The sequence below is a fragment of the Tenebrio molitor genome, chromosome 7 (assembly GCF_963966145.1).
Source record: "Tenebrio molitor chromosome 7, icTenMoli1.1, whole genome shotgun sequence".
Lineage (NCBI taxonomy): Eukaryota > Metazoa > Arthropoda > Insecta > Coleoptera > Tenebrionidae > Tenebrio > Tenebrio molitor.
This window is the reverse complement of record NC_091052.1, coordinates 859706-886135: the sequence shown is the minus strand read 5'-3', so window position 1 is coordinate 886135 and position 26430 is coordinate 859706. Positions and strand designations below refer to the sequence as shown.

At 34.6% G+C, this 26430-nt stretch overlaps 5 protein-coding genes across 5 annotated transcripts; 4 read left to right on the top strand and 1 right to left on the bottom strand.

Annotated features, from left to right (window-relative positions):
- The first annotated feature begins 2159 nt into the window (after window positions 1-2159).
- Window positions 2160-7287, top strand: LOC138134989 (pupal cuticle protein 36a-like). The gene is made up of 5 exons (XM_069053616.1): window positions 2160-2318; window positions 2369-2619; window positions 2671-3076; window positions 6601-6761; window positions 6872-7287. The coding sequence occupies exons 1-5, from the start codon at window positions 2310-2312 to the stop codon at window positions 7200-7202; spliced, it is 1158 nt and encodes a 385-aa protein (XP_068909717.1). The 5' UTR covers window positions 2160-2309; the 3' UTR covers window positions 7203-7287.
- Window positions 7288-10273: 2986 nt separating this feature from the next.
- Window positions 10274-11066, top strand: LOC138135311 (endocuticle structural glycoprotein SgAbd-2-like). The gene is made up of 3 exons (XM_069054006.1): window positions 10274-10382; window positions 10435-10640; window positions 10692-11066. Exons 1-3 carry the CDS (start codon window positions 10374-10376, stop codon window positions 10993-10995), a joined length of 519 nt encoding a protein of 172 aa, XP_068910107.1. The 5' UTR covers window positions 10274-10373; the 3' UTR covers window positions 10996-11066.
- A 6055-nt stretch (window positions 11067-17121) lies between these two features.
- Window positions 17122-18538, top strand: LOC138135060 (endocuticle structural glycoprotein SgAbd-8-like). The gene is made up of 3 exons (XM_069053696.1): window positions 17122-17226; window positions 17282-17571; window positions 18155-18538. Exons 1-3 carry the CDS (start codon window positions 17218-17220, stop codon window positions 18489-18491), a joined length of 636 nt encoding a protein of 211 aa, XP_068909797.1. The 5' UTR covers window positions 17122-17217; the 3' UTR covers window positions 18492-18538.
- A 3050-nt stretch (window positions 18539-21588) lies between these two features.
- Window positions 21589-23294, top strand: LOC138134751 (transmembrane protein 127-like). Its single transcript, XM_069053225.1, has 4 exons — window positions 21589-21749; window positions 21800-22037; window positions 22085-22252; window positions 22516-23294. Exons 2-4 carry the CDS (start codon window positions 21815-21817, stop codon window positions 22821-22823), a joined length of 699 nt encoding a protein of 232 aa, XP_068909326.1. The 5' UTR covers window positions 21589-21749; window positions 21800-21814; the 3' UTR covers window positions 22824-23294.
- Window positions 23295-23557: 263 nt separating this feature from the next.
- Window positions 23558-26074, bottom strand: LOC138134750 (nuclear receptor-binding factor 2). Its single transcript, XM_069053224.1, has 3 exons — window positions 25915-26074; window positions 25233-25839; window positions 23558-25181 (listed from the first exon to the last, which is right to left on the bottom strand). Exons 1-3 carry the CDS (start codon window positions 25936-25938, stop codon window positions 24970-24972), a joined length of 843 nt encoding a protein of 280 aa, XP_068909325.1. The 5' UTR covers window positions 25939-26074; the 3' UTR covers window positions 23558-24969.
- Between the last annotated feature and the right edge of the window lie 356 nt (window positions 26075-26430).

Sequence of the window (26430 nt, the reverse complement as noted above, 5' to 3'; positions counted from 1 at the left end):
CCTCCGTACGTAAAATCAGCATAATCCTAATTGTGTGTGTGCATGAGTAAGGGATTTTTGATACAGCACCACCCTAAATATGTGCAAAGGTGAAGGGCGATGCTTTCAAAGCGCGGAAAAAGTCAAACAACATGACCGTCGACACAAAGAGTCTCTAAAAGATGAACCAAATTGGATTTCTCGCGTTACGAAACTGTATCAATATGCCAAAACCAGTTCAATTAACGTAAACTTGGCAATCAAATGTGTTTTCGACGAAGAAAACGGAAAGTAATTCGGATACGCAACGGTATTGAACGCAGAAGAGCTTTTTCAATGATAACTTTTAATTTCAAAACCAAACATTGCAGCCTAACGCCGGTTAATTGTACTGACGCTTCCTAGAAAACAAAAACCTCTTCTATTTCGATTGAATTATTTTTTATATCAACAAATGTATAATCAACAAAAATGTCAACAAGTAGACTTAATCCCATACGTAAACTTCCTTGTTATTAACAAAAATAACCTGTAGGTCAATATTCTTAAAACAGAATCAAATGTTGTTCTAGAATAGAGATCACATTATAGAAAATATTTTTTCAAACATATTTGCTTATAAATCGCCAAGTCATACTGACGATGTAATTAAAAAATATTTCTTCGATGTAAAATGAGAATGTATTTATTAACATTTATGACATATCATTTTTAGGACACTAGTGTATGACTTCATAAGATCGTTATGTGGTTGCTGATAGACAGTCTTTCTCTTTACGACAAATTATGATTTTACATCACGTACATGTGATAAATTCTGACATTACATTTACTACCACTATAACTTCCCTCTATCTGGTCCCCATAAAAATGTACTTAACATTTTATCCAAATGCATCTGTAATAATTTAATTATTTTAATTTACATAATTATCTTCTCAAATAATAGATAAGTTGTCTTTGTGTTAAAAGTATATGTATTTATGTAAATCTGAAACATGTTTCAAAATCAAAAATCCTCCTCAGCGTGAGAAAAAAGTGGGGTTATGAAAGAAAACTATTGACAGTCATTTAGGTCGCAATTCATCGTGTTTTTTTGTTTTATTTTATTATATCACTCAAAATTTATCAATTTATCATATTATGGTAGCTACCACCTTTTTGTACATAATAATTCTTTTGTGTTACGTAAATAAACTCAACAGTTCAATGTCAAATTGGCGGGAGGTTGGGCCAACCCAAAAAAATGAAACTTATTCTAGGGATTTCTTTTTTTCTGCCAACATAATTCAACGGGTGGTGGATTGATTTTGAAACAGATTATAATAATATTTTAACTTAAAGTCTGAGGCAAAAAAGCGATTACTTCAAATACCTGGAAACAAATCTTTCATCACGGAAGAAATTTTTTATTTTTTTCTCAAGTATATCTACAAGAAATAAATTGTACGTTTTTTTTACTCCTTAAAATGTTGTCGCATTTTTAAAAAGCTTGAAAACAACATTTATGAATAAATGTTACGAACAGTTCCTACATAAAAAAATATATGTTATTATGTTTTTGAATAAAACTGAACATGTCCTGTGGCGTGTCCAAGCTCCGCTTTGTTACTTTGAATTAGATCTTGGAAAGCTTTAAGCTACAGTTCGCACATGTAGGCACGTAATTCCGGGAGCTTTAATTCCTTTTCTCTCTACAAAAGCTTCAAAACTTATTTAATTTGCAGCAATGAACCAAACTTGTTAGCTGTGACAATGAAAAAGGCACAAGGACGCGGAAGCAGTGTATTTACTAACAAAATTAAATGTTTCGGTCCATGTTTGAAATTTTTATTGAAAACTTCGATTAAAAACGGTATAATTAGTGGTATGTCCGTTTAATAGCAAAATAATATTTCACATATTTCAAATAATTTCTGAATAAAATATTTTTATGAATGCTGAAATTAATAGTTACAAGAACTAGTTTACTCATCGTTAAAGGTTGTCTCGCCGTTAAATCGCCTAATTAAGTGTGGCCAATGTGATATATAGAATTTCGGATCGCCTCCAGACGGCAATTACTTGGATATTTAAATTTTTTTATCAAGATCATAATCGTCAATATGTCTTTACATCATCGATAACCTTTATTAAGAATTATTAAAATCACTTACTACAATTTTAAGCCCAGCTCACCTTGAATACCGAATTGCGAAATATTCCTAAATTGATACAAACTATATCATCCCAGTGAGACTCATCCTCGGTACTTCTACTATAAAAGCGAAAGGAATCTTCATACCAGCATCATTCGCTCTTAGTACACCACAAACAAAATAAGAATAATTATGAAATTGGTAAGAGGATCGAGTACCTCTAAGAGTGCCTATTAATTAGCTCCTTTTAGTTCTTAGTTGCAGTCTTCGTGGCCGTGGCCGCCGCCGACCGTTTAGAAAACACCTACCTCCCGCCGAAGAGCGCCCAGACGGCGAGCGGCGCCGGCTTCCTCAACGCTCCCAGACCCGGCGGCGGCGGTGGTCGTGGCGGTGGTGGCGCTGGCGGCGGCGGTGGCGGTGCCGGTGGCGTCAACCCCAACGCCAAGATCGGCATCATCCGCTTCGACAGCGACAACCCCGGAGACGGCAGCTACAAATACAGGTAAGCACAACTCACGTGACTATCGCAATATTTCATAAAATTTCGTCGCAGTTACGAAACCGAAAACCGCATCACCCACGAAGAATCCGGTCAGCTGAAGAATCCTGGATCCGATAATGAAATCAATTCAGTTCAGGGACAGTTCTCTTACACCGGTGACGATGGCGCAACCTACAGCATCTCTTACACCGCTGACGAAAACGGCTTCCGTCCCGAAGGTGCTCACCTTCCCGTCGCTCCACCAATTCCAGAAGAAATCTTGAAATCCCTGGAACAGAACGCCGCCGATGAAGCCGCCGGAATTGTCGACGATGGATCTTACCGCGCCGAACATCAAGGTGATGGTGGTGCTGGCGGTGGTGGTGCCGGAGGATTCTCTGGAGCCAATGTTGCCAGCCAGTACCTCGGACCTAAACCCAGCGCAGGAGGTGCCGGAGGTGCCGGAGGATACAGATACTAGGACTAAAGGACTGCATTAAGGCTGTATATAATACGTAACATATTTATTGTTAAAAACTACAAAAATAGCAAATATATCAATATTTTTAAATTAACTTTTGCTCTAAATATTTATTAGTGAATTACTTTGTTTTGCAACAACTAAGAATAATATTGTAAGTGTGCAGTGTAAGCGAACAAAATAAAAAAAAACAGTAAGTTAAAATGGCTGTTAAAAAGAATAAAAGAGCTGAAGAATGCAAAGTAGAAATGAATTCGTTCTAGAAAGAAAAAGTATAGATGTCTTTGCCTTCAGATAACCTTTATCGACACATAGATTTGCCTGAAATTATAAGTGAGAGGCTCAAATGTTCTTATTTGCGTAATTTGTTTTAGATTTAGACTGGAACGTACAAAAATTCATTAAGAAATCTTAAAGAAATATTTGATAACCACTCTGAATTATCAAAACTATCTTAAGATCTTACAGTCGCAGAAAATGCGAATTACAATTGCATAAACATTAAGATCTTATTTATTCTTCAATATCAATGCAGGAACTATTGGCAGAAATCTGTATTTACTCGAATATGGTGATAATAATAAAATCTAACTCAGTTTTCTTTCGTAGAACATTCGATAAATAATGAAACTTATCTATCAATTTCTCTTATTAGTCGTAGAAAAAATATAGTATACTGGCAGATAATGCCTATTACTCGCTCGGATGGATTACGTCACTCGCCTGTGGCTCGTGACACAAAAGTGCCTCATTTCCATGACATAAAATTTAAGGCGACTCTTAAGTGCACTTTATTTTTGGCAACGTCCGCTCATTTTGTATGACGTTATGTTAATTAAGAGATAGAAGTTTCGAAACCACTGGCGCTCAATAAAGACCAACTGATCAGTATTTTGTTAAAAAAGTTAATTTCAATGCCTTCAGTTCCTTAAACTTTGCAGTTTGCACGTTTGCAATATTAAATAATATTGATACCCAGAACTTTTCAGTGTTGAAATTTAATTTAAAAGTTCAATAAATTTCACTTGAAACTTCCTTCAAGTTGAGAAAATCAAATGTGGCAACTTCGGGGTTATAAATATTTTGTACGTGCACGGCCTGAAATATAATTTTCGTTTAAAAAATTATTTGCGCTTTTTAATTTGACATTTGTTTCATAAAGTTTCGGAATTGTGAAAGAGTGATTAGTGTTTACAAAGCTAAATGAGTTTCCGCGTTGACATTTATAAAAAGCTAATTTTAAAAAAATTCGCGTTTACAACAAGATAGTGCGCAAGCTCACGCAACATCGTATACTAAACATGTCAACTTGCACACACGCTTGTTATTCATCAATGGGACTGAGTAATTTTGTAGTGCTATTTGTTTAAGCTCGTTCTTTGGGTGATTCTCTCTATAGTTGGGTCATATTTATAAAAGTGGAGTCTAAAACTGATAAAAATGTATGGATTATTCCTTCTTCAGATTGAGCCGAATGAAAAATGTATCCTTTCATCACGCTTTCCCGATCAGTTATGAATATAGCGTAATCCAAACGTGAAGCGGTTAAATTAAAAGGGCGATAATAAGGAGGTAACCGACCGAACTGTTATCTCGTTAAATGACTGGAATTCAACATCGACAAAGGCATCCACAGTCGGAAATAAGGACACAGATAGCATTGCAATTTCGTCTTACATTATATTGGCAATACGCTTCGCGGAGCGGAAAACACTTTGACATGGTTTTACTCATACATTATTGACAGACTTCAATCGATCCTACGGTCTTTTAACGCATGTTGTGAATGTACTTTACGTGTCAGAATTCACTGCAACTTCCAAAATGAAAAATAAATCAAACCAGTTACCACATTTGTACATTTGAAACTAACACCGAAATCCAAAGCGGAGCGCCTTTTATAAAAGACAGGATCCGCTCCAGCGTAAAATCGAACACATCTCGATATGCAAATGAATGAGTATTGTTTTACGACTCTCACATTCCATTACATTCAAATACAATGACAACGAACTTGTAAAAATACACACTGATACATTACATTTTATTGTGCAAACGGTGAGATAAATCTCGTGTTCCTGATGTTGCTCATAAAGGCGCCCTCTTTTTGATAAGTTGCGGAAACGCGCGTGTTAAAAAATAACGGTTGCAACACGACTCCTTAAACAGTGTCAGTCAGGTGCTGTCGCCCTGCTTTTGTTAAGAAAAATCTAAAGAAAATGGTAACATGTACAAATAAAGAGAATTTATCCAGAGAAAAGCTAACAAAAGTCTCGTTGTTTGGGAGAGAAATATAACTGGTAAAATATTTACCTACTTATTGCAGCTACAACAAAAGACAAAAAAAAAATTGAAAAAGATTGATCGTTCCTTTATTTGTAAAAGCATGTTTCAGTTATAATGTTCCTCATATGGAAAATCAATAGATAAAATATTCAGCAGATAATACCTGCAACACATTCGAAGTGACTCAGAGTAAAAATCAAAATATGTATATGTATTTCGAAGATCTTCGTTGCGTGATTATTTTACACATAAAGTCGACCTTTCTTCTTGAAGTTGTAAGATCTGGTCGTGAGTACGGAAGAAGGATAAGAAAAACGCTGATGGTCAATATTTCTCTCATAATTTACGGCACATCTTAATTAAGTAAGAGAACGCCTAAATGTTTTCGTGTTCTTTCGCAATATTTTTCCTAACTGAATTTAGTTTCAGGCATTTTTCAAATTTTTTGTCTCGGTCATTGTGACAGACAGCTTTTCCAACCCACTTCGCTAGCGTTGACGCTCGTGAAATAAAGAAAAAATATTGTCTCCGCAATAAACAAAAAATATAACCAAATAAGCACAGCAATTAGGATCATACGAAAGCTTTTATTACGAAATGGATTTTGATGTGTACGATTTACCCTGGGTCGGTGACATGTACCATTTATCTTATTCTTCGTTTCCTTCCATAGGAACAGTAAAATTTTCAACAATCCGTAGATGTGACAAATGAAATGGAGTAATTCGAACGCATTTAAAATGTTTGCAGATTCCGATGTTGACAAAATGTGCAATGAAAATATTGATAGAAAATATTGGGTTTATTTAATAATTTGTAACTATAATTATTGCAAAATCGTAGGTGTGTGATGAAAATTTCGACCAGTTTATCCGAAAATGTGTATCAATCCCAGCCCCACCCATTTCAATGTTGAAATTGTAATGACATCGGTCTCCGGTAAAAATAAATGTCAATAATAATGCACGCCGTGAATTAATAGCAACACGAATTTTCAAGAAGACCTCCTTTACAAAAACGGGTTCTTGTGAAATGCTCTGAAAAAGAAATTATAAGTGTATCATCCCAAAACACACAACACCTCTCGTTCGAGGCACTATAAAAGCGAAAGGATTCACCAAATCGGCATCATTTGCTTGATAACGCCTCAACACAAACCGACAAAATGAAACTGGTAAGCCGAATCCTTGCGCAACAATTACGTGAATGTGCATCCTTTCTTTGTTGTGTTTCAGCTTGTGCTGGCCGTTTTAGCGTGCGCCGCCTCAGCCGGCCGTTTGGATAACAATTACGTGCAACCCCAGGGGCAGAATGTTCGCACGGGACCCACCCCGCCGCCACCGGCCATCGTCCGCCTGACCAACGACAACCGAGGTGACGGCAGCTACAAATTCGAGTAAGAAATTTTTTTCTCTCCGTTGCTTTATCTTAATTCCATTAAATGATGACGCTGTTGCCGTTTCTTGCATCTTGGACGGCGATAAAAACGTTAACCCCTTGTATCAGTTTCGAGACGGAAAACCGCATCACCCAACAAGAAATTGGGGAAGTAAGAAACGCGGGGACAGACCAGGAGTTCAACGTGATACAAGGGTCGTACTCGTACACCGGCCCTGATGGCGTCACTTACACCGTAAATTACATCGCCGATGAGAACGGATTCAGGGCTTCGGGCGACCATATTCCGACCGCCGCCCCCGTCCCTGCCGAAATCGCCGAGGCTGTACAGCAGAACGCCGCCGAAGAGGCTCAAGGCTATGTGGACGACGGACAGTACAGATCCGACGGACAAGAAGCACCCAGAGGCAGACCACAAAAAGGATACAACAATTACTAAAAGACTTGTACTGTTTAAGTGATTATGTAAATAAGGTACTAAAAACTATTTATTAACACATTAAAGTCTCCAAAGATGTACACTACATCTCGTCTTTTATTCTGCAATCCCTTGAGGTAATTAAGTATTTCCTGCAGAGTGTCGATTGCACATATTGAAATGTCAAATGCATTAGTGTGATATTTGCTACACATATTGGTAAGGGGACCACCTTGAAATTAGTTATTTCAACTCCAATCTGTATCATCAGTCATCCATCACCAAAAGCAAATTCGTGAAATTATATCAGCACGAAAGCGAAAGGGAAATGAATCTCTCGCACCGCTACTAATTTCATAATTACAAGATGTAAACAAACTTGATGAAATTGGGGCTATGTAAAAGCGTTTCTTAAGGATCGTGTTAGAACAGTTTAATACAAGAGTCGGGTTTAGCTAAAGGGCATGGTTATTGATGAAATCTACTTAAAAATATCCACGGGATCGAGTCACGTACAATTTGTATTGTACATATCTCGAATTTATCACTACAAATTTAATAAAATAAAATGCATTCCACGTAATTTTGGTTTTATTTTGCTTAATAAATAATATCGTCAATTGTTGTGCTTTTTTAAAGCGTAGATTAATTGGAGCATGTTGACAGCTAACCTAAAATTTAGAGCCAAAAAAATCTTTCTTTTTCTTTTCTTTGCAATGTTTTACATTAAAAATAGAATTACTTAACAATTCCTATCCTTCAAGCAAATATCTAAGAGCACCCTTTGCGGAAAACAAACATGTTCAATTATGTCCTGACTAAACATAAACAAATGTCACCGTGTCAAACGGCGGGAAATTCAAACTTTACGCTGTTCTAAATAGTTTACTTTTTCCAAGCCCAGGATTTCATTTGCACGCGCGATACCGTAGATCATTTAAATTTATAATTAAAGTAGGCAATGACTTTTAAATTAGATTGGCAACACTGTTGACGTTTAGGATTCTCATGTTCAAAATACCGCGTGATCAAGAATGACTGAATCTGTTGGTAATAATAATAATTAATAATGAATAATTTGAATGGTTTTGGTACCACTATAATCTAAACGCATTTCCGGTTGTCAGCTTTGACAATATAGACAGGCAAATTTGAAATTTACCATCAAAGGTTCATTTTTGCAATAGCAAAAACCTAACCGACATGACCTAATTTTTTTTTAATGTCGTGTCAAGTTAAAACATCCGGTCAGTGCCAATTACGAGACACAAAAAAAAACACCATTCAATTATTTCATTGCCAACAGAATCAGCCATTGTTGATCAATGATCACGATCATAGAAAATGTTCAGAGTGTTCTCCCCCGGCTTGGACACTCCCGTTTCATATTTTGTATTGAATTTTGAAGCGTCAGTTTGATAATGCAAATCAAGTCGTCAACAGTGTTGCCAATCTAATTTAAAGTCATAGCATACTTTGATTATAAATTTAGATGATCTCATGGTACTGTATACTGTTCATGTTCTTTCACATTGATATTACTTTCTCCTATTTCATTGTAATTTAGTTTTTAAGACTTAAAAAAATGGTTTGTAGTTGAAAAAGTTTCTTAGTTCGACTCCAATGTGTCCTAAATAACAGGAATCTAATCTACTGCACATCAAAATATAGAAAAATCATGCGTAAATTAATGTAATTAGAGAATCAATTACATTACACAGCAATCATTGTTTACCTTGACAACCACGACTGACATCAAGGTGCATATTTTATTTAATTAATTTCATCTTTCATTTGTCAAATTGTACAATCTTTCACAAAATTGAGAATTTTCAGTTTAGAAATTGCTTTGAACGCGGTGCTCTAATACAAACGTATTGAAAGAGAAAACATAGTATTTTGTCTCGTAACGTTTTAAATTTTCATCGGCACCTTCTTCAAAGCGGACAGGCTACCTTTACCGTCCCTTTTTATCTCCACAATCTCTTTCCCGAAGTGATTGCTTCGGCTGAGCCTTTCAATATTAGAAAATATAGTCACATTAGGCAGATTAAGCAGTATCCGATATCGCCCAGGATGGTGTTCCAAGTCCCTATAAATGATTTCCGGGAATGTAAACAAAAATCACGGGAACGTCAAATGTTGAAATTAATTCAAGTCTTTCAGATTTTCTGCAGCTATTGTCTGCACTTTCTTTTAGTAAAAAATTAAAAATGAAACGCCTTTCATTACTTGTCTTCGTCCTGAATAGCACAAAGCATTTTATTATCCATGTACTCCAGCTGGAACTTAAAGACGTACTGAGTTGCGACGAATATATAAAAGAAAGATGAAATCAAACACGTTAATACATTCAAAGTTGATCTTTGACATGTTCTCTTTCAAACTCGATCTTTTGAAACTGCACTACATAGAGCTATGCTTTTGGAAAAAAACGTGCAAAACGTGTCCTCAAGCTTCCCTCCTTTTTTAAATATCGTATGATTATGGAATACGCAATATTCCGCAAGCACCACCTCCGTATTATTATCTGCTGAAATCTGTTATTATGGCGCGTAAAAGCGAAAGGATTATATTCATCATCGCCGTTTAGTTTGATAATTCTAAAACTGAATAGCTGAATAAAGTTGGTAAGTATATGAATTAACAAATTAATTCTCCCAAAGTTTGTTAATATTCAAATTTTCTGCTTTTATAGCTGTGACTTCTGCAACAGAGGGTAACTGTGAAAACGCTACCGTCACGATTACGAAGCCACCCCCGTTCGAACTCGATCCACCCCGCCGTCGCGCCACCTGTCCCGATTGCGGGGCTCAGCCAGGATAATAATGGATTAGCTCCTGATACGGATTCGTTAGTAGCACTGGAAATTTCGTCGTTCAATTCGACACCATGTCAAAACCGCAGTGTCGAAAATGTATTAATTGGAATTTGGCTCCGGTCGCAAGGTCGAAAAAGAATCCACTTTTTTGTCCTTATTATTTACATTTAAGAGACAAATTGACATTCTTGGTACAATCACTTTGGCACATTATGGGAACCGCCTTGAAACCAGTCGTTATGAAATGTTACACATTCGAATTAATTGTATCATCCTACAAAAGTAATAGCACACCCATCTTGACCACTGGACATATAAAGGCGCCAACGCCATCCTCACCCATCACTCCTTCGCAGTTTCCTCCAGACAAAATGAAACTGGTAAGCAAATTAAATCGAACCGAGTGGCGTTAAGAAACCAATTAAATTCTAGTCAATCCTGTCTGTCGTGGTGGCTTTGGCGTCGGCGGGTCGCTTAGAAAACACTTATTTACCCCCGAAAAGTTTCGGTGCGGTTTCACGAGCTCCCATTTTTGCCTCCGTCCAGTCGAGGCAACCCTCCAGTTTTGTGTCATCAGCTCAGATTCCAATTTTGAAACTACAAAACGACAACAACGGTGACGGTACCTATAGATTTAGGTCTGTTTGAAGAGTGCTGCCCCCATCAAACTTACACAAAATTAATTTCAGCTTCGAAACTGCAAATCATATCGTCCAGCAGGAAACGGGTCACTTGAAAAGCGCTGACTCCAGTACGGTGCAAGGGTCTTACTCTTACACCGCACCTGACGGACAAACTTACACCGTCAACTATGTAGCTGACGAAAACGGTTATCGTGCTGATGGGGCTCATTTACCTACGCCACCCCCAATTTCCGAGGTTATCCTGAAAAGTTTACAACAGAACGCGGTCGAAGAGGCGGCGAGGGGACGAAGTGGGGATGTCCTAACCAACCAATATTTGCCACCCAAACTGGGTGGTTACAGATTTTAAAATCATGAAATCTTCATTGCAAATAAACTTCTGGTGTAAGAATTATAAATAAAAATTAAATAAAATATTTTACACTAAATTTTATTAATTTGTCCTTAAAGTTGGCGTTGAAGAGTCGATTGTGAACGGTGCACTCGTCAGTCGCAGAGTAAAAACACAAACAACAAACAACGCAAAAAGTGAGGTTAGATTTAAGCAGCTGATTCGTAATCTGATCTGTAACCCGTGATGCGTTCTTAATCGACTCTTCAACGCCTACTTTGCAGAGTAATTTAAATGAACACCCGATATTAGGAAGCCGGAAAAGTGGATTTCAAAATTAATCAAAAATACATGACGCTGTCGGTTATCCACATTGGCATAAAATTTTATTTTTTGCCTTTTAAATTTATATGCTAGTATATGCTAGTCAAATTAATTCAGTCTGTAAATGCTTTTCAGATGGGTAACATAAAAAGACCGCACTTGTAAAATCATTAAATAATAAATGCACAAGGGTGAACACGTATGCACATTTCCACCTGAAATGTTTGTTGCTCTGAATTAATGATATTTCAAGTTCCGTATGCTGGCAGATATTCTTTTTATATTTCAAGATATGCCAAGTGGCATAAATTTCATTATGAGAGTGCACAAGTCAACGACAATATCACATTGGCTACATTCTCAACCTTGCTGTATTTTTTATGACGTTCCCATCAACATCACTTTAAATTCTAATTTCGTAATATTTAAATGGCTGTGGTCTAGAAGTTGTACACGGAAAACTGTGACCTTATACGAAAAATTGATCATATTCTGTTCCGTGCAGCGCACTCATCCATCATCCTTTATGTTTTAACCTCTTGTCGAAGAAAATTTTCTACAAAATTTCTACATCCATAATTCACGCAATTTAAAATCCCTCCATTAATAAACAATTTGTTCTCGACGAAGTATGTATAACGATTAAGTTGAAAGATATTTTGTTGCCATTTCAACTCATTGCAACGTAATCTCAAATTAAGGACTTTATTTATAGAACTAATTTAATAAAAAAAAAATCAAATTTCAATCAGTGATTTATTTTACATTAAAAAAAAAATTGGTAATTATTAAATCACTTGCAGTAAGCACAGTGATGTAAGTATTTACTGCCATGTGGTGATGATAACACATCTTGAAAAAACTCTTCTGTTTCATTGTTCCGCCATTCATGCATATGCAATGAAACTTCCATGCATTTTTTTGAAGGGGACAAAAATAAAAACAAACTAATAAAGTATTGGAAAAAAGATAACGGGTATCACGGCTCAGCGTTTTACTGAAGGTAGCCTGTGTTCAAATAAATTTGTGGCCGAGCAGGCTGTGGTTTTCTTTTTTCCAACGGAGGTCGTCCTTTTAGTTGACAAATCCCTCAGATACATAATCTCATTTTGTATCCATTTGTTGTGATAAATTACAACATTTTCAGTTCATTTTATATTATTTCCTTATTTCTTACGCAATAAGATTTCTGTTGACGATCTTTTTACCGAACAGTAGGTTCAATCGAGTTATACAGGATATTTCACGAGTAATAATGACCCCGGCGGAATTGAAAATGCAACCCACAATACATTTCCAAAGTTAACGTGGCTATTTTAAATATCGTATTGTTTTAAAATGACATTATGAATCCATGGTAGCTTTGCTTGCAATAATTTTATTTGTGGTGGTATTTAAAAGACAACTGAATAACCGATCAACACATTATTATATCGATAACTTTTCTCTTCCTGTTTTGTCACATTGTAACAACGCAAAACTAACTGCATTCATATATTTTTTTCAATTTCCTTGTTTTGCATTCTTTTTAAATTCGGTTCAGGACATAATCTATTGAATTATCCTGCGACCTTCTAATTTCCTCAAGTTATTTTTTTTAACACACGCAAACATTGTTACTTTAAGCAACAAGACTCTAACTAAGTGACATTAGATAAAATCTTACCGTGCAGTTAGTTCTCGTGTTGTTGCTAAGTAACAAACTTTTTATGTAAAATAAAAATGTATCGATTAGATTCGGATATTACCCTTGATAACAGTTCGTCGTAATTGGGAAAGTTTTACCGACTGAAAATGTAAAAAACCATTTGCTTCAACAAATGAAAACAGAGTTGACAAGATACGAGTACTTTCAGTATTTGAAACAAGTATTTGATATAAATAAATACTAAATCCTAAATCAACACAGACATATTTTTAACGATCCATGAGTGATGTTTTGGTTAAGACAAGAAGGTGTGAAATCGTTTCGCAACAGTTCATTGATTAATGACTTATTTTCGGTAAAAAACATCAAGTTCACTTTAATTGATATACCTACCACAAGTGGAAAATTATAACCCCGGAGGTAAATCAATCTCTATGCAGAACTTGTCCAGAATGAGCAGTTGTAACTTGATTCTATTATGAAAACTCTAATTCACCTGTTCCTACCCATGAATTACGTGTCATCTGACATAAAAACAATTTCATCTCCTTTGAAACTTGAATTTCTTAAGATTTTTTCACAACCACCCACCGTAATCTCCAAGGGAAATTTAAATAATTTATGAGAATGGTAAGCATAAGTAGATGTTCCGAAGAAAATTGTGCTCGATTTCGCGATTTCTTTTCAAATATTAACGTAATGGGGAGAGTATAACCGAGACACCAATCTTATTTTATGGGAAATGCCTTCTCCGAATTACACAAGTAACGATATTATTTATTAGCTGACGATATCACAGAGTAGTTTAGATTTGAAATTCATCCCTAAATGTTATTGTGATAAATATATCGATCAACGCAAACGTGACATCCAATTTGCGGATATCTGCCTTAAGTAGAACGATAAATCTTCGATTGTAATTTCAAGAAGGAAATTCTCTAGACCCCTCACCCAGACAACAAATCTTCTATTATTTAATATTCGGGAGATCTGCGAATTTCAACGATGAATGAAACAGCATTTCTTTTCGTCGTACAGGATCTCTTTGAAGACGATTTAACTTTTATATGGTGTGTGACTGATTTAAAGTTTTATACCTCAACATCTCGTGCAATTTTCAGGAACTGTCGCTTTTCGAACCCCACTAGCAACACGTTTTACTGAAAATTGCTAAAAAATGGGCACAAAAGTGAAATGATGAAACTTTAATGGATTCAGCGCTGATTTCTGTCTTTCTTTTGCGCTTTTATGCAATGAAACGGTTTTCCACAAAACACTTAGTTTCACTGTGGATTAGTATAACTTTGACAAGTGAATACAAGTATCAGTTTCAATTTACTTATTAGTCTTAAAATATGTTTAGTCCTGTCTAAAAGACACTAATAAAATACGACTGCAGCAGGAAAATGTGTTTTTACCGCAGGAAAACCGTCACGATTTAAATCAGACGCAAATCCTGCATTATACATTTATAGCTTAATTGATTTTGCAGTATTGCGATTGACTTGTTGAGAAACTGTTTATTAACCCCAGTTGTGGTTTAAGTAATCTGAAACCCACTCAACCTGTCATGTGCAACTTTTACATCATCTGGTAGAGAATATTTTATTAAATGCCATTGTCGATGATTTGCCGATATGAAGTATGCCAGTCTGTCAAATATTTGCCGGAAGAAATAATCTCGATTTATGGAAGACAAGAAGATAACATTCCTTGAATTTATGGTTACTGTTAATAAATCGACTTGACGAAAACGGAAGGCTCGAAGTTCGGCGACATTCCGTTGAAAACATTTTTCAGTTAAAACAAGACCCCAAAGGTGTTAGCTGACGCAGTTTGGAAGTACACGGCGAACAGCTAAAACATCACCTCTTTCCAACTTCCTCCAGATGGAACGTTTAATTCAACTTTTTTACAACTAGGAAATTGTCGCCCATGCCCCTGGTGTAATACTAGAACTGAAAGTAGCACAATTTCCACATTTTTCGTTTTTCTGAAATTGCATCACATAAAACGTTAAGCGCTGCAGTGCATATTTTAAACCGACACTGTAACATCTTCAACAAAGTATTTTTTACCCTTCATTCAGTCCATGCACACTTATTTCATTAACACAATTAATTTCGTTTGATTAATTATCGTCATGCACAATAATTCCATAGTGAAAACGCAAACACAAATACAATGAAACACGATACATTATAAATTATGCACATTATCCGCATTTAATTAATATTTTACCATCAAACCAGAAGAATTAAAATTTGTGGTGTAAAATTTCATACAATATAGATAACTACCCACCATTTAAAATACAACAGTAACTAAATAAATTATTCTTTTTAAATAAATATGACAATAGTTGAAATTACGTTCGTAAATAATAAATACATAAATTTATAATTCGATAACGATCGATGAGATACCCACAGTGACTACCAAAAGTTTGGAATAACGGAAATATTTTCCTTTCCGTTGAACTTTTCGAAAAGAACTCACACAGCTTAAATTAATTTTTTTAAAAGAAGCTTTTTCAGAGTTATTTCGGCCTCTTACGTTATACTGTAACATTTTGCTCAAATATAACGGAAAAAGTGTGGTTATTGTCCGAAAAGCATTACAGTTGGCTTCAAAAAAAAACGGGAAATGAAATTTGACCTAATGTGAATTGAAAATTTAATTTGTCAATTTATGTCAATTTGTGTCTGTTTGACAGTAGTATTTCTGACACATAAGTGCAGTTTTTTAACCTAAATTCTAAAAAGCCGTTTCAAACTATAAAAATTTAATAAAATCTGACAGAACTTTTTCTGACAGTTCCCGTTTTTTTTGAAGCCAACCGTACCATTTACATTCGGGTTCCTTTGCAAAAAATTATGTTTCTCCATCAAAGTGCTTTTCATAATCTGATAACACAGTGTTTTTCTTTTGGTTTTCCTTTTTTGTCAATTATATTTCACTATTTCTCAAAACTATTTCCTAAAATCTCTATTAAATGTCAAAGTTACGTAAATATGAAATAGTTTTGACAAATAGTGAAATACAATTGACAAAAGAGGAAAACCAAAAGAAAAACAGTGTATAATCTGTTTCAAAATACAAAATCCACCACCTGTTGAATTATGTTGGCAGAAAAAAAGAAATCCCTGGAATAAGTTTCATTTTTCTGGGTTGGCCCAACCTTCCGCCAAAATTTGACCTTCAGTGTGTCATAAATATCAAACAAGGAATCTTTTAACAGCTAAATTAAAGCTAAATTAAGTGCTTCGAAGAATTTAAAAAACACAATGAACTACGACCAAAACGACTGTCAATAGTTTTATTTCATAACCCCACGTTTTTCTGACACTTTCAAACAACAACTAAAAACAAAAGTTGGCGACGTTGTCGGTTGTATTTTCGAGGTAGAATGGCAGTGTTGGTGGATTTTTGATTTTGAAACAAGTTATATGTATTTTAATTGAGTATTTAAAGAGTGAAGTAACTGCAAATTAATACATACACTGTTGATAATATAAAATCATTAAAGTTTGTTACTCGAGCGTCGGGAATCAGCTTAATGAGTACATAGTACTTACCACAAACAACAATCAAGATTTTTTTATTATAACGATTGCTATTTTATTTCAAATTTAACAATAATTGTTAATGTCAAGGTGTGCATTACTTTATATTTCCATGTATTTCAAGTACCTCCCACATGTGCGGAATTTTTGGTAGGTACCTCTGACACTTTCCTTTTTTTTTTGTTATGAAATTTATATTTTATATGGTCTACTTGTAAATTGTTCTTGTCCTTTTCAAAACTGACATCTTTGAAATTATAGATTTTGATCGCAATTCATTTAATCCGCGTACCCTTTAAGAATCATATTTCAAATCGAACATGTCCATCTTTCTCTTTAGGCACGCAGTCGTCTTAATTTTTACCCGGTTAATTAAAAGCCGTTTTTCCTTAAATGGAAACCGCCTTAAGATTAAAAACCGAATGACATTTGCACTGATTGATCCAAATTATGGGAGGGTCGAGCCATCATCCACAATAGCATTTCTAGGTCACTTATGATAAATAAAACCTTTCCTTATTCCACACTCCCATAACAAAGATGAGCACACTGTTATGATTACCTTGAAATGTGAGTCCTTGCCCCGATGCTCCCGAAAACGAATCCTTCTCATCTTCGATTCGATTGTTATCTATAAAAGAGCGCGACTTATTCCTCCAAGCATCATTACATTTCTCGCCGTTGTTAAATCAAACACCCGCAATGAAACTGGTAAGTCCCTTCAAAGACCCATTCGGCCATCAACTAAGAGATAAATAATTTCCAGATAGCTTTGATGTTTGCGGTTTGTGCGGTTGCCGCTGACCGCCTGGAGAACACATATCTGCCCCCGGTGAGTGCCAAAACCGCCGGTGGTGGCGGCTTCTTGGCGGCTCCTCAGCGAACTTTTAGCGCCGGGGCCGGTTCATCTTACGTCCCTCCCGCTTCTGGACCCGTTCCATCTCAAGCTTATAACGGACCATCTGTCAGGACTTATTCAGGACACGCTGGGGGTGCACCTGTTGCTATCCTTCGTTTCAACAATGACAACGCCGGAGACGGAACTTACAGATTCGAGTGAGTCGGTTTATTTTACAATTTAATCCAGAGATTACGCGCCACCTGTTACCGGCGAACGGAAACAACCAACCTACATAAAATTGCACGGATATCCGTCTCAATGCGGTATCGATTTCACGTAAGCTCAAAGCTTCAAAAATTGCCACGATTTTTTTTATTAAGAGGGTTAATAACGTTAAACCACTTCATTTCAACACCCAGTATATTAGAAATCACCTTAAAGAAGACACGGTTCTCGAGAGAGTATCATATGTGTTTATTTATTTTTATAAACATTTTAATCAAAAATTTTCAAAATTTCAAGCTCAGAAAACTAAGTGCCCAAGAAATTGCTTCGTTCAGACGTTTAGTATCTACCACAACAATATTTTATTGTGCTTAATGAAGTTAAGCAATTGGTCAGGGAATTTTTTTTTTACTGAAATAAATTTGTCTGGGTCTGACAGAAACATTAGGCTCTAAAAAAGTTGTGTCTGCTCCTGGTCATCAAACGTACAATTTATCACAGCCAACGCTCGAGTGAAATCACCTCAACAAAACCTCTGAAATATGTTTGTAATTATTCGTGCGTCGTCTTTAGATACGAAACCGAAAATCGCATCAGTCAGCAGGAAGCCGGACAATTGAAGAATGCAGGAACTGATCAAGAGGCTAATGTGGTGCAGGGCACTTATTCTTACACCGCCCCCGATGGGGTTACTTACACTGTTAACTACATTGCGGACGAGAATGGGTTTAGAGCTAGCGGCGATCATCTGCCCACACCGCCCCCGGTACCTGCCGCCATTCAAAGGTCTCTGGAGATTAACGCTGGCCGTTCCGGTTATTCTGCCACCGACTCGTTTACGACTTCCGATCCCAGCAGGCAGTACCTGACGCCGCATTCCTTCCAACGTACCGGCGGATACCATTACTGAAAAAAATCAGCCTGTTAGCTGTCTGAAATAAATCTTTTTTAGCGAAATTCCACTGTTTACAACCCTCTGTACAATCCCGATCCTAGTAACCGACGCAGTAATATATTCTTATCACATATTGACATATTTCATTCGGGCATGAACTAGAAACTGACATCAAAGTGATTTTGTGATTTAATGATTTTCTCTGTACAGGACGATATAAAGTTTAAAGCGAATCGATTTTCAATTTTATGTTAAGAATAAATCATCAGATTTCCCTGGAAATTTAGTAAAGTAGACATTTTCGTTATTGGCTTTATCTGAATAGAAAAGATATATGTATCATGTTTGCATTTATCCACCGACGAAAATTTTAATAAAAATTATGCAAAAACATCCAACGTTACAGGAAGATAGAGTGTGCCTCTGCCTAGATACCCACACGATTGCGTGGGTAGGTTTTTCTTTATCATCCTTTAAATAAAGTGTCCGATTCAGGCAATCAAAACTACTAAATCAAAGTTAAACAACTTAATTAACTAATTCTGAAAAATGAAATAAACCGCATATTCTACTGTTTTATACTTTCAAAGTCTACTACATACTTTTCGGAAATGTGTACATATTTACAATAAACTCTTTTAGAAGATAAAGTAAAATTAAACTAACAAATCCATAACTCTATTTGCTTCATAATATAAATAATAACTTTTATTAAAATATCAAGAGACTGGAATGAAAAACTAATAAAAGCCCAACTTATTCCTGTGTTTTTCATTAACTGGAAGCACAAAGTTTAACAAATTTAAGATTAATCCCTTAAGTCTTAAAATGTTGATTTTCTAAAATACCCATGTATAAAACTTTGTAAATGTTTCAAAATTAATTATAATTAAGAGTGTCGTAGCGGTATTTGCTAATTTCTTATTAATTAGTCCAACTCTTTATGAATTTTTTCCGACCTAGCTGAATTTTAGTATGCAGCGTGTCTCAGAAATAAGTACATTAATTTTAACTACTGACAGTTCTCGTCAAGAACAACGAAATTGTTATGTACCATTTTTTCGAAATATAATTTTCATTTCAGTATTTTTCCTCCCAATAAATTAACGAGCTGTCTATTTACTCGCATTTTCTAATTATCTGACCTAATGACTGTGATCGTGACATAATACTTTTTGTAAAATCAATGCAAAACATTGTGTTTTTACTTTTTAGAATAAAGTTTTTTCGCTCTGTGGCCGAGGTGTAGATAAGAGGATTAAATGTTTAGTTAGTTTTGTCCGGCTCCACAAGGAAGGTGTTTACGTGTTTATTCTGTGATTTAAGCTAAAATATTGTGAAAATTACGCGTTTATTTTCGAATAGTGAATACTTAGATATTGTGTTGGCATATGGGGAAACGTGGGGAGTGTTCCTCGAGTCTAGAGAATTTCCGTGCTACTTTTTCTTGTGGGGGTAGATGAAGGACTTAGTATTTTCGATCCTAATTGATACAATTTTGAGAAAACGACAAATTTTACTTAAAAATTTAATTTAATTTTTGATGTAATTTTTTTTTTTGGTATGGGTTTATTTAAAATAAAAGATTTATTTTAATAAACCAACCAATTTAGAAGATTTACGGCAGAGAATTCGCGCTGAAATTAAACAAATAAGCCCTGACATTATTGAGCGCAGTGTACAAAGTGTCGGTGAGTGCCAAATGGTTGACGGGGGACAATTTCAATATTTGCATTAAATTTTATTGTTAACTTTAGATGTTTGTTTGTTTTTATTTCAGTTCAATTAAAATTTTTACATTAAAACTTAAATAAAATTTTTGAAGTAAAATTTTTCATTTTCATTTTGTTTTCGTGTTTTGTTAACTGGATACCTAGAGCTTACAAAAAAAAACATGTTGTTACTGATGACGAGTTCTATAACCAGGTCACAGAAAATTTATTTTTTTAACTATAATATCTGAACGAGCATCTGAACTATAATGCTGAATAAAAAATTTTCGAATGTGGTTTGTTAGATGTTTACTTTCAAATTTTCACTGAAAAATACCTACGTATGTATTTTTTTTATAATAATTTTTCATGTTTAGGTATTCATCAACAATGCATCACTATGAAGAATTCCGCTTGAGTTCAGTTTTTGCATTTATAATTGTGCGAAAAAGATTTTCTAATTTGTCTGACATTTATAAAAAAAAAAGTCTTTTAAGCCTGGGATTTGTAAAATTATCTTAAATTTTCAATAAAAGAGATAATATTTTCTAGGGTCAAGCTCCCCAATGAAGTGTGCAAAGTGTGACGATATTTCATTACGGTTAATTATGACGAGAAATCTGGCGGTGCTAAAAATCACCTTCTGAATGAAAAGTTTTCCATTTAATAGACGATAAAACAGTAGCAGTCTTAAAATATAGTTGCAACGATGCTAATGGAAAAAGCAAAGTTCTGTCCTAACGAATTTAAATAATAAAGCTTTTTATACCCCAACTTGATGAAAAGTTTAAGTGCTAATAGAACTCATCTAAAAACTTCAAATCATGTAGAAAATACTTTATTTGGCAGAATATCTTTCGCAGATATCGAATCCGGTTTCATTTTATCGACGAGAAGAAATCACCTCTGACCCAAATTCAAATGATGTAAAAACGATCAAATCTTATGGGTCAATAATCTTTTTTCACTCCATACGGAAATGTCCTATTCATTAAGGAAAGGAAGTGTGAAACACCCATTATATTTTATTGATCGTATATAGTTATTGCTCATCACTTTTTCGGGCAATTTTTACATTTTTCCTGTCCTCGACAAAAGTTTATGACCACCCAAACTTTCACTTTGTCTGTCTCTATATTTTCCCAACTTTATTGCTAATGATTTTTCTTGAAAAACTTGTTAAACGTAACAAATCTTACAACATTAATAAAAAAATAAAAAACAAATAACTTTCTTATACATGTAAAAAATTGAAGTGTTAAGCGAAATTGGTGTACATATTACGAGTATAAAACTCCAGGAATAATTCCTCAAGTTAAATTACTAAATTCGATAATTATTATTATTGAATTTAGTAATTTAAATCTCCCGCATTTTCCTCTAGTTATTTTTGTATCCTCACGACATGCCTGTTTGTCACCTTAAAGTTTTGACGTTTATTTGCAAAATAAATATCAACATCAGTTTTTCGAACAAGTGTTACGTTTTTCGTTAATTTTTTTGACGCAATGGATTAACAATCGCATTTTAATGATGTTTTGAGGTTATTCGTCACTGCAAGGTTAGCGTAGAGTAAAATATCGACATCATCGTTTGACGGTATTATTTCAGCTAAAACTCGACACCATGCCAAGGTCATTTCTAACATCAGCATTGCAAAGACTTCACCCGAAAGATGATGACCGCAATTTGGTCTCGGCAACATTCCATATGATAACAATAACACTAATTAGTATGAGTCTTGTGGACTTGACTTGGTTTACGATTTCGGGCGATCTCGCCATACCTAATTTAACTCTAGGCCAGTTTTTTTGGTTTGGATATTCAGGGGCAGATGTTGATTACTCAGGTAACAATCAAACCAGTCACAATATAAAATCAGGTAGATTGTTCCAGACTATAATTTTATTAACTCGACCATTGTAAATATGATGAGAACAACAATATTACTGTGCTTCATGGCAATCATATTTAGTCTAGCTGGGTTTTTTCTTGACATTATCGGTCCAAAAAATATTTTATATAGGATGATAAGAAGATATGCTGTACCTGGAACATGCACAGGTTTTTAAGTTAGAGTAAGGCCGGCTTGAGATGTGACATTTGGTGGGGGAAATCTGCGCGGACAGAATATCTATGGCGTGGCAAAACCGCTCACAGCAGAGAATAGCGGTCACAGTAACAATCAGCTGATTTTTAACCTGTTGAACACCCCTATTTTATGGACTCATCCGACTGTTTTCCGTCTACGCACACCCCCCGCCAAATGTCATATCTCAGGCCGGCACCACTCTACAGTCGTATTTTTATCATTTTATATTTTGCAGTATTGTGGATTATGGCCATTGTAAGTATATCATATTATATAGTATTGTTACTGGAGGACTCCCTGGCCAAGTTGTCTCTAAAAGTAGACACAACTGTTTCCTATGGTTATGGATTTTATCTCTTTGCCGCATCTGGCGGCGTCGCTTTAGTCGGAATATTTTATAATTTGATAGTAGCACATCATCCTGTTGGCTATTACAGGGAGGACGATCGATGTCTGATTGGTTTTGATGATGGTTTAGATACGTTTAACAGTCCTACACCACCTCCGCCTTACAACGTCCCTCCTCCTCCGTATACTCCTTGATATTTGATTGTACAAGTCTACAGTAAAGTACAGTAATTATACATCATTAGAATCTATATTTTGCTAAACTTATATGTGATAGACCGTATTTCTAGTCTGCTTAATTAAGATGGTACATAATCACCAAAGATCAAGCTTTATCCTCAATTGACACATTGCATACTCAAAATGTTTTCAAACGTTTATCGAATAAATATTGGCTTTTTTTTTAATATATGTATATTAGTATTTTGTTTCTCCAAAGGATTTACTCGCGTATTGACTTCTCAACAAACGACGTTAGCGTATGTGTTATGTGAAAGTACCGTCAGTAAACATGTAGTGAATCCATCACATTTTAAAATACTTGTATTATGTAACTATTATTATTCAAAGTTAATGAATAATTGTTTAATTTTTATTTCAATATGTTGATTTGAATTATTGTTTGCTTAATAATTGATGTATCCATCAATATATTTTTTAAATATTTCTGTATCTAAATCAATCACCATCACACAGTTCCCATTCATTTTGCTTCAACGTCTGCATAACTGGTATTGCTGACGAATTCCATTTTCGTTTGTGTACTTTTAAATTCCTTGTAATACCATTCTCACTTTCCCCTCAAGATGAAGAATAATGAAAACACTGTAAATCGAAACTTATAACATCAGAGACGCATTTTAAAAGGAATATGCGATCTTTTTATTCATCAATAAAAGAAGCGAAACAAAAAAAAAATTCATAAAATGTCTTGTTTTAAGTTTTATGGTAAATTGGAAGGAAAAATACACTCGCTCAAAAAAGCATGAACAATTGAATAACTTTTGTATATAGATTTTTAAAATACTTGACAATAATATTGTAGTACATAATAGTCAATTTTCTAAGTTTATAACAACTATGTAAATCGATTAAATCTTATGTGATTCTTATTGACTGAAACTGTCTAATACCTGCATTAGTATCTTAATCCCAAACTAAAAATTGCAAAGAAACGTAGTATTCGCTTTTTCCTGATAAACTGTTACTGCGAATTATTAAACAATAAACCATGCAATCTCGTTATTTTTTTAAAGTTGCGCATTATGAAATGTAATCAGCTAGTAAGCAAATACACGATCACTTTTTTCGGAAACAACACCAACGTGCAAAAAAATATGAGACTGCAGTGGGTTATATTTCACAAGAACTAGATTATACAACCATAAAAAATCCTGATCACCAATGAAAGCAACGTCGAAGTTAGTGTAAGACGTTTGAAGAACAAAAGAATTCTCTCCCATTACATTAAAATAAAGTATGTACCTAGTGTTACTGCTTTTCCAGGCTTGCAGTGAGGGTAGAAAAAACAATGAAAAGTTTCAAGTTCATGAAGGATAGTAATGCAAAGTATATTTCAAAATTATGCAAGGACTATTTGGCGCAGCAACGTCATGTATTAGTAATTAGCCAAATTTTAACATTTAAAGGTCTCTGTAAGAATGAAATAAAATTTCTACACATACAATTGAAACATAAATTATAAATAAAATACTTAGAATTACTGAAACTGTCATTATTAAATACATAAATTGAAACGAATCAAAAAAATATAAAGTGTTCATACTTTTATGAGCAGTGGTGTACATCGGTCAATTAAGGAAAATATTTAAAATCTTAAAGTACTTTAATAAAGTGATAAATATCTAATCAGTGCAAAATAAAGACATATTTATAGAGAACACTTTCAACCATGGTATTGGATCAATCTTTTTTATGAAGTACTGTATGTAACTGTTACAAAAAAAAAAGTTTTTTTACATTAAGGGTAAATGTGTTGTGTAACTTTTAAGATCACCTAATCTAGCTAAAATAAAATTTCGTTAAAAGCGCTGTAAAAAAATTACGATTTACTAATTTTCGGTATCAAAAAGGAAATTCCGAATCTAACTGCTTGATGTAAAAAATGGCTTCCACGTTTTCAGTTTCATAATTATTATGGACTTCCCTTTTGAACACAGTAACGTTACAATAAAAAAAATCTATGTAATAATTTAATATTGTGCTCTCAAAAGAGAAGTCAACAGAATACTGTTGGTTCTGATGATTTCTCCATGTGATTGCTGATTTGAAGGCTGTTGGAGTGCTTAAAGGTTTACCTGACTTTAAACCTTTTATGACGTCAATTGTTTGTACCATTGAGATTTAAATTTTTTGTGTTTTTAATTAAGCTTGAAAAGTCAAAGTTAGGCATTTCTAAGGGAGCTAATGCTGGAAGACCTCGTATGTCCTGCACTTCAGGACTTAGTTCACTACAGGGAGAAAATACATATGGTGAAGTTCCACCTGAAGAGTCTGTTATCACTTTTAAAGTGTTACCACTTTTGGCTCCATCTGAAACATTTTGTTTTGTTAAAAAATTGTCTACAAAGTTTGAATTACCACCTTTATTTTTTTCACATTCTAATTTATAAATTTCTGCCTTTAGTCTGTTAATTTCGCGATCCTTGTCTTCCAGTTGTAAAACTAGTAATTGTACAAATTCACGTAGTCTCTCACTCAAACCTCTAAACTCCTCTAATAAAGTTGCATCATCTACTTGTCTCTTCTTCCCAGAAACTTTTGTTGTGTCAACTACTTCAGTACTACTACTGGATTTTTCATCATCACAGGTGAAACTTTTGAGGTAATCCTCATCATAATTTCGCTTCATTAAAATATCAATAAGAGAGTCATGTGTTTCCATTGTCCGATAAATTTCATGTTGAAGGCTCTCACCATTCTCACAAATACAATCAAAATTAACTACTCTATTTTTTAGAGATTCATGATAACGACGAAGATTTTCATATTGAGTTTTTTTAACTTTCAAAGCCTCAACCTGTTTGTGATGGTGGTCAATTTGGAGCTGAATTGACTCCTTCGAGCGTGGATTTTCTGTCAACTGTAAAGCCTCATATAAATATCTCATTGCGTTATTATGGCACTCCATCGTTTCGTCAAATTTCTTTTGTTTTAAAAGAGCCTCCGCTCGTCTATCCAGCTGGTGAGCCTGAAGATGTAAACATAAATAAAGTACGATGACCCACATTGTTCTACATCGATCACTATAAACTGTGGATTTTACCTTATTCAACGGAGAGTTTTCCATTGTATTTGTTAAAGTTAATTACTAACTAAATTTATCACAAAAATGTACTAAAAGCACAACATTTAACTAAGCGTTTTTGATAAAATTAACTCCCTGTCAACTGTCAAAATGTCAAATCACGTGACCGGTTCGCCGTAGCCCGTAACCTAAGCCAATTTTTTCTCAATTTTTATCTTATTGTTTTTCCTGCAAGACAAAACATTTGTAAAGTTACGAAAACAACATAAATTCTGATAATTTTTTTTATTTTATCAATAAAACATTCCGAAATATAACAGACCTTGAAAACAATATAATTGCGATCTTTCGGACACGACGCGTTTTTTTTTAGGTATCTACAGTAAATTTTTAATTCTTAAAGTTTAATTTTTGAATGTCAATCATGATGACAGTAAAATATAATTTTTAATTTTGTTATAAAAACTCCTTTTTAGAGCATCTTGTTTGTATACTTTTTTTTAATTGATTTTTCAAACAAATAATACGTGTTAC

Excerpts from the sequence above, each read along its gene's own strand:
- LOC138134989 (XM_069053616.1), top strand. Across the intron at positions 2,620-2,670 it reads GACGGCAGCTACAAATACAG|TTACGAAACCGAAAACCGCA; the intron begins GTAAGCACAACT and ends ATTTCGTCGCAG. Across the intron at positions 6,762-6,871 it reads GACGGCAGCTACAAATTCGA|TTTCGAGACGGAAAACCGCA; the intron begins GTAAGAAATTTT and ends CCCTTGTATCAG.
- LOC138135311 (XM_069054006.1), top strand. Across the intron at positions 10,641-10,691 it reads GACGGTACCTATAGATTTAG|CTTCGAAACTGCAAATCATA; the intron begins GTCTGTTTGAAG and ends AATTAATTTCAG.
- LOC138135060 (XM_069053696.1), top strand. Across the intron at positions 17,572-18,154 it reads GACGGAACTTACAGATTCGA|ATACGAAACCGAAAATCGCA; the intron begins GTGAGTCGGTTT and ends CGTCGTCTTTAG.
- LOC138134751 (XM_069053225.1), top strand. The coding sequence starts at position 21,815 with ATGCCAAGGTCATTTCTAACATCAGCATTGCAAAGACTTCACCCGAAA. Across the intron at positions 22,038-22,084 it reads GGCAGATGTTGATTACTCAG|ACTATAATTTTATTAACTCG; the intron begins GTAACAATCAAA and ends AGATTGTTCCAG. Across the intron at positions 22,253-22,515 it reads TGTACCTGGAACATGCACAG|TATTGTGGATTATGGCCATT; the intron begins GTTTTTAAGTTA and ends TATATTTTGCAG.
- LOC138134750 (XM_069053224.1), bottom strand. The coding sequence starts at position 25,938 with ATGGAAAACTCTCCGTTGAATAAG. Across the intron at positions 25,840-25,914 it reads AAAACTCTCCGTTGAATAAG|GCTCACCAGCTGGATAGACG; the intron begins GTAAAATCCACA and ends TTACATCTTCAG. Across the intron at positions 25,182-25,232 it reads AGAATGTGAAAAAAATAAAG|ATGGAGCCAAAAGTGGTAAC; the intron begins GTGGTAATTCAA and ends AAAATGTTTCAG.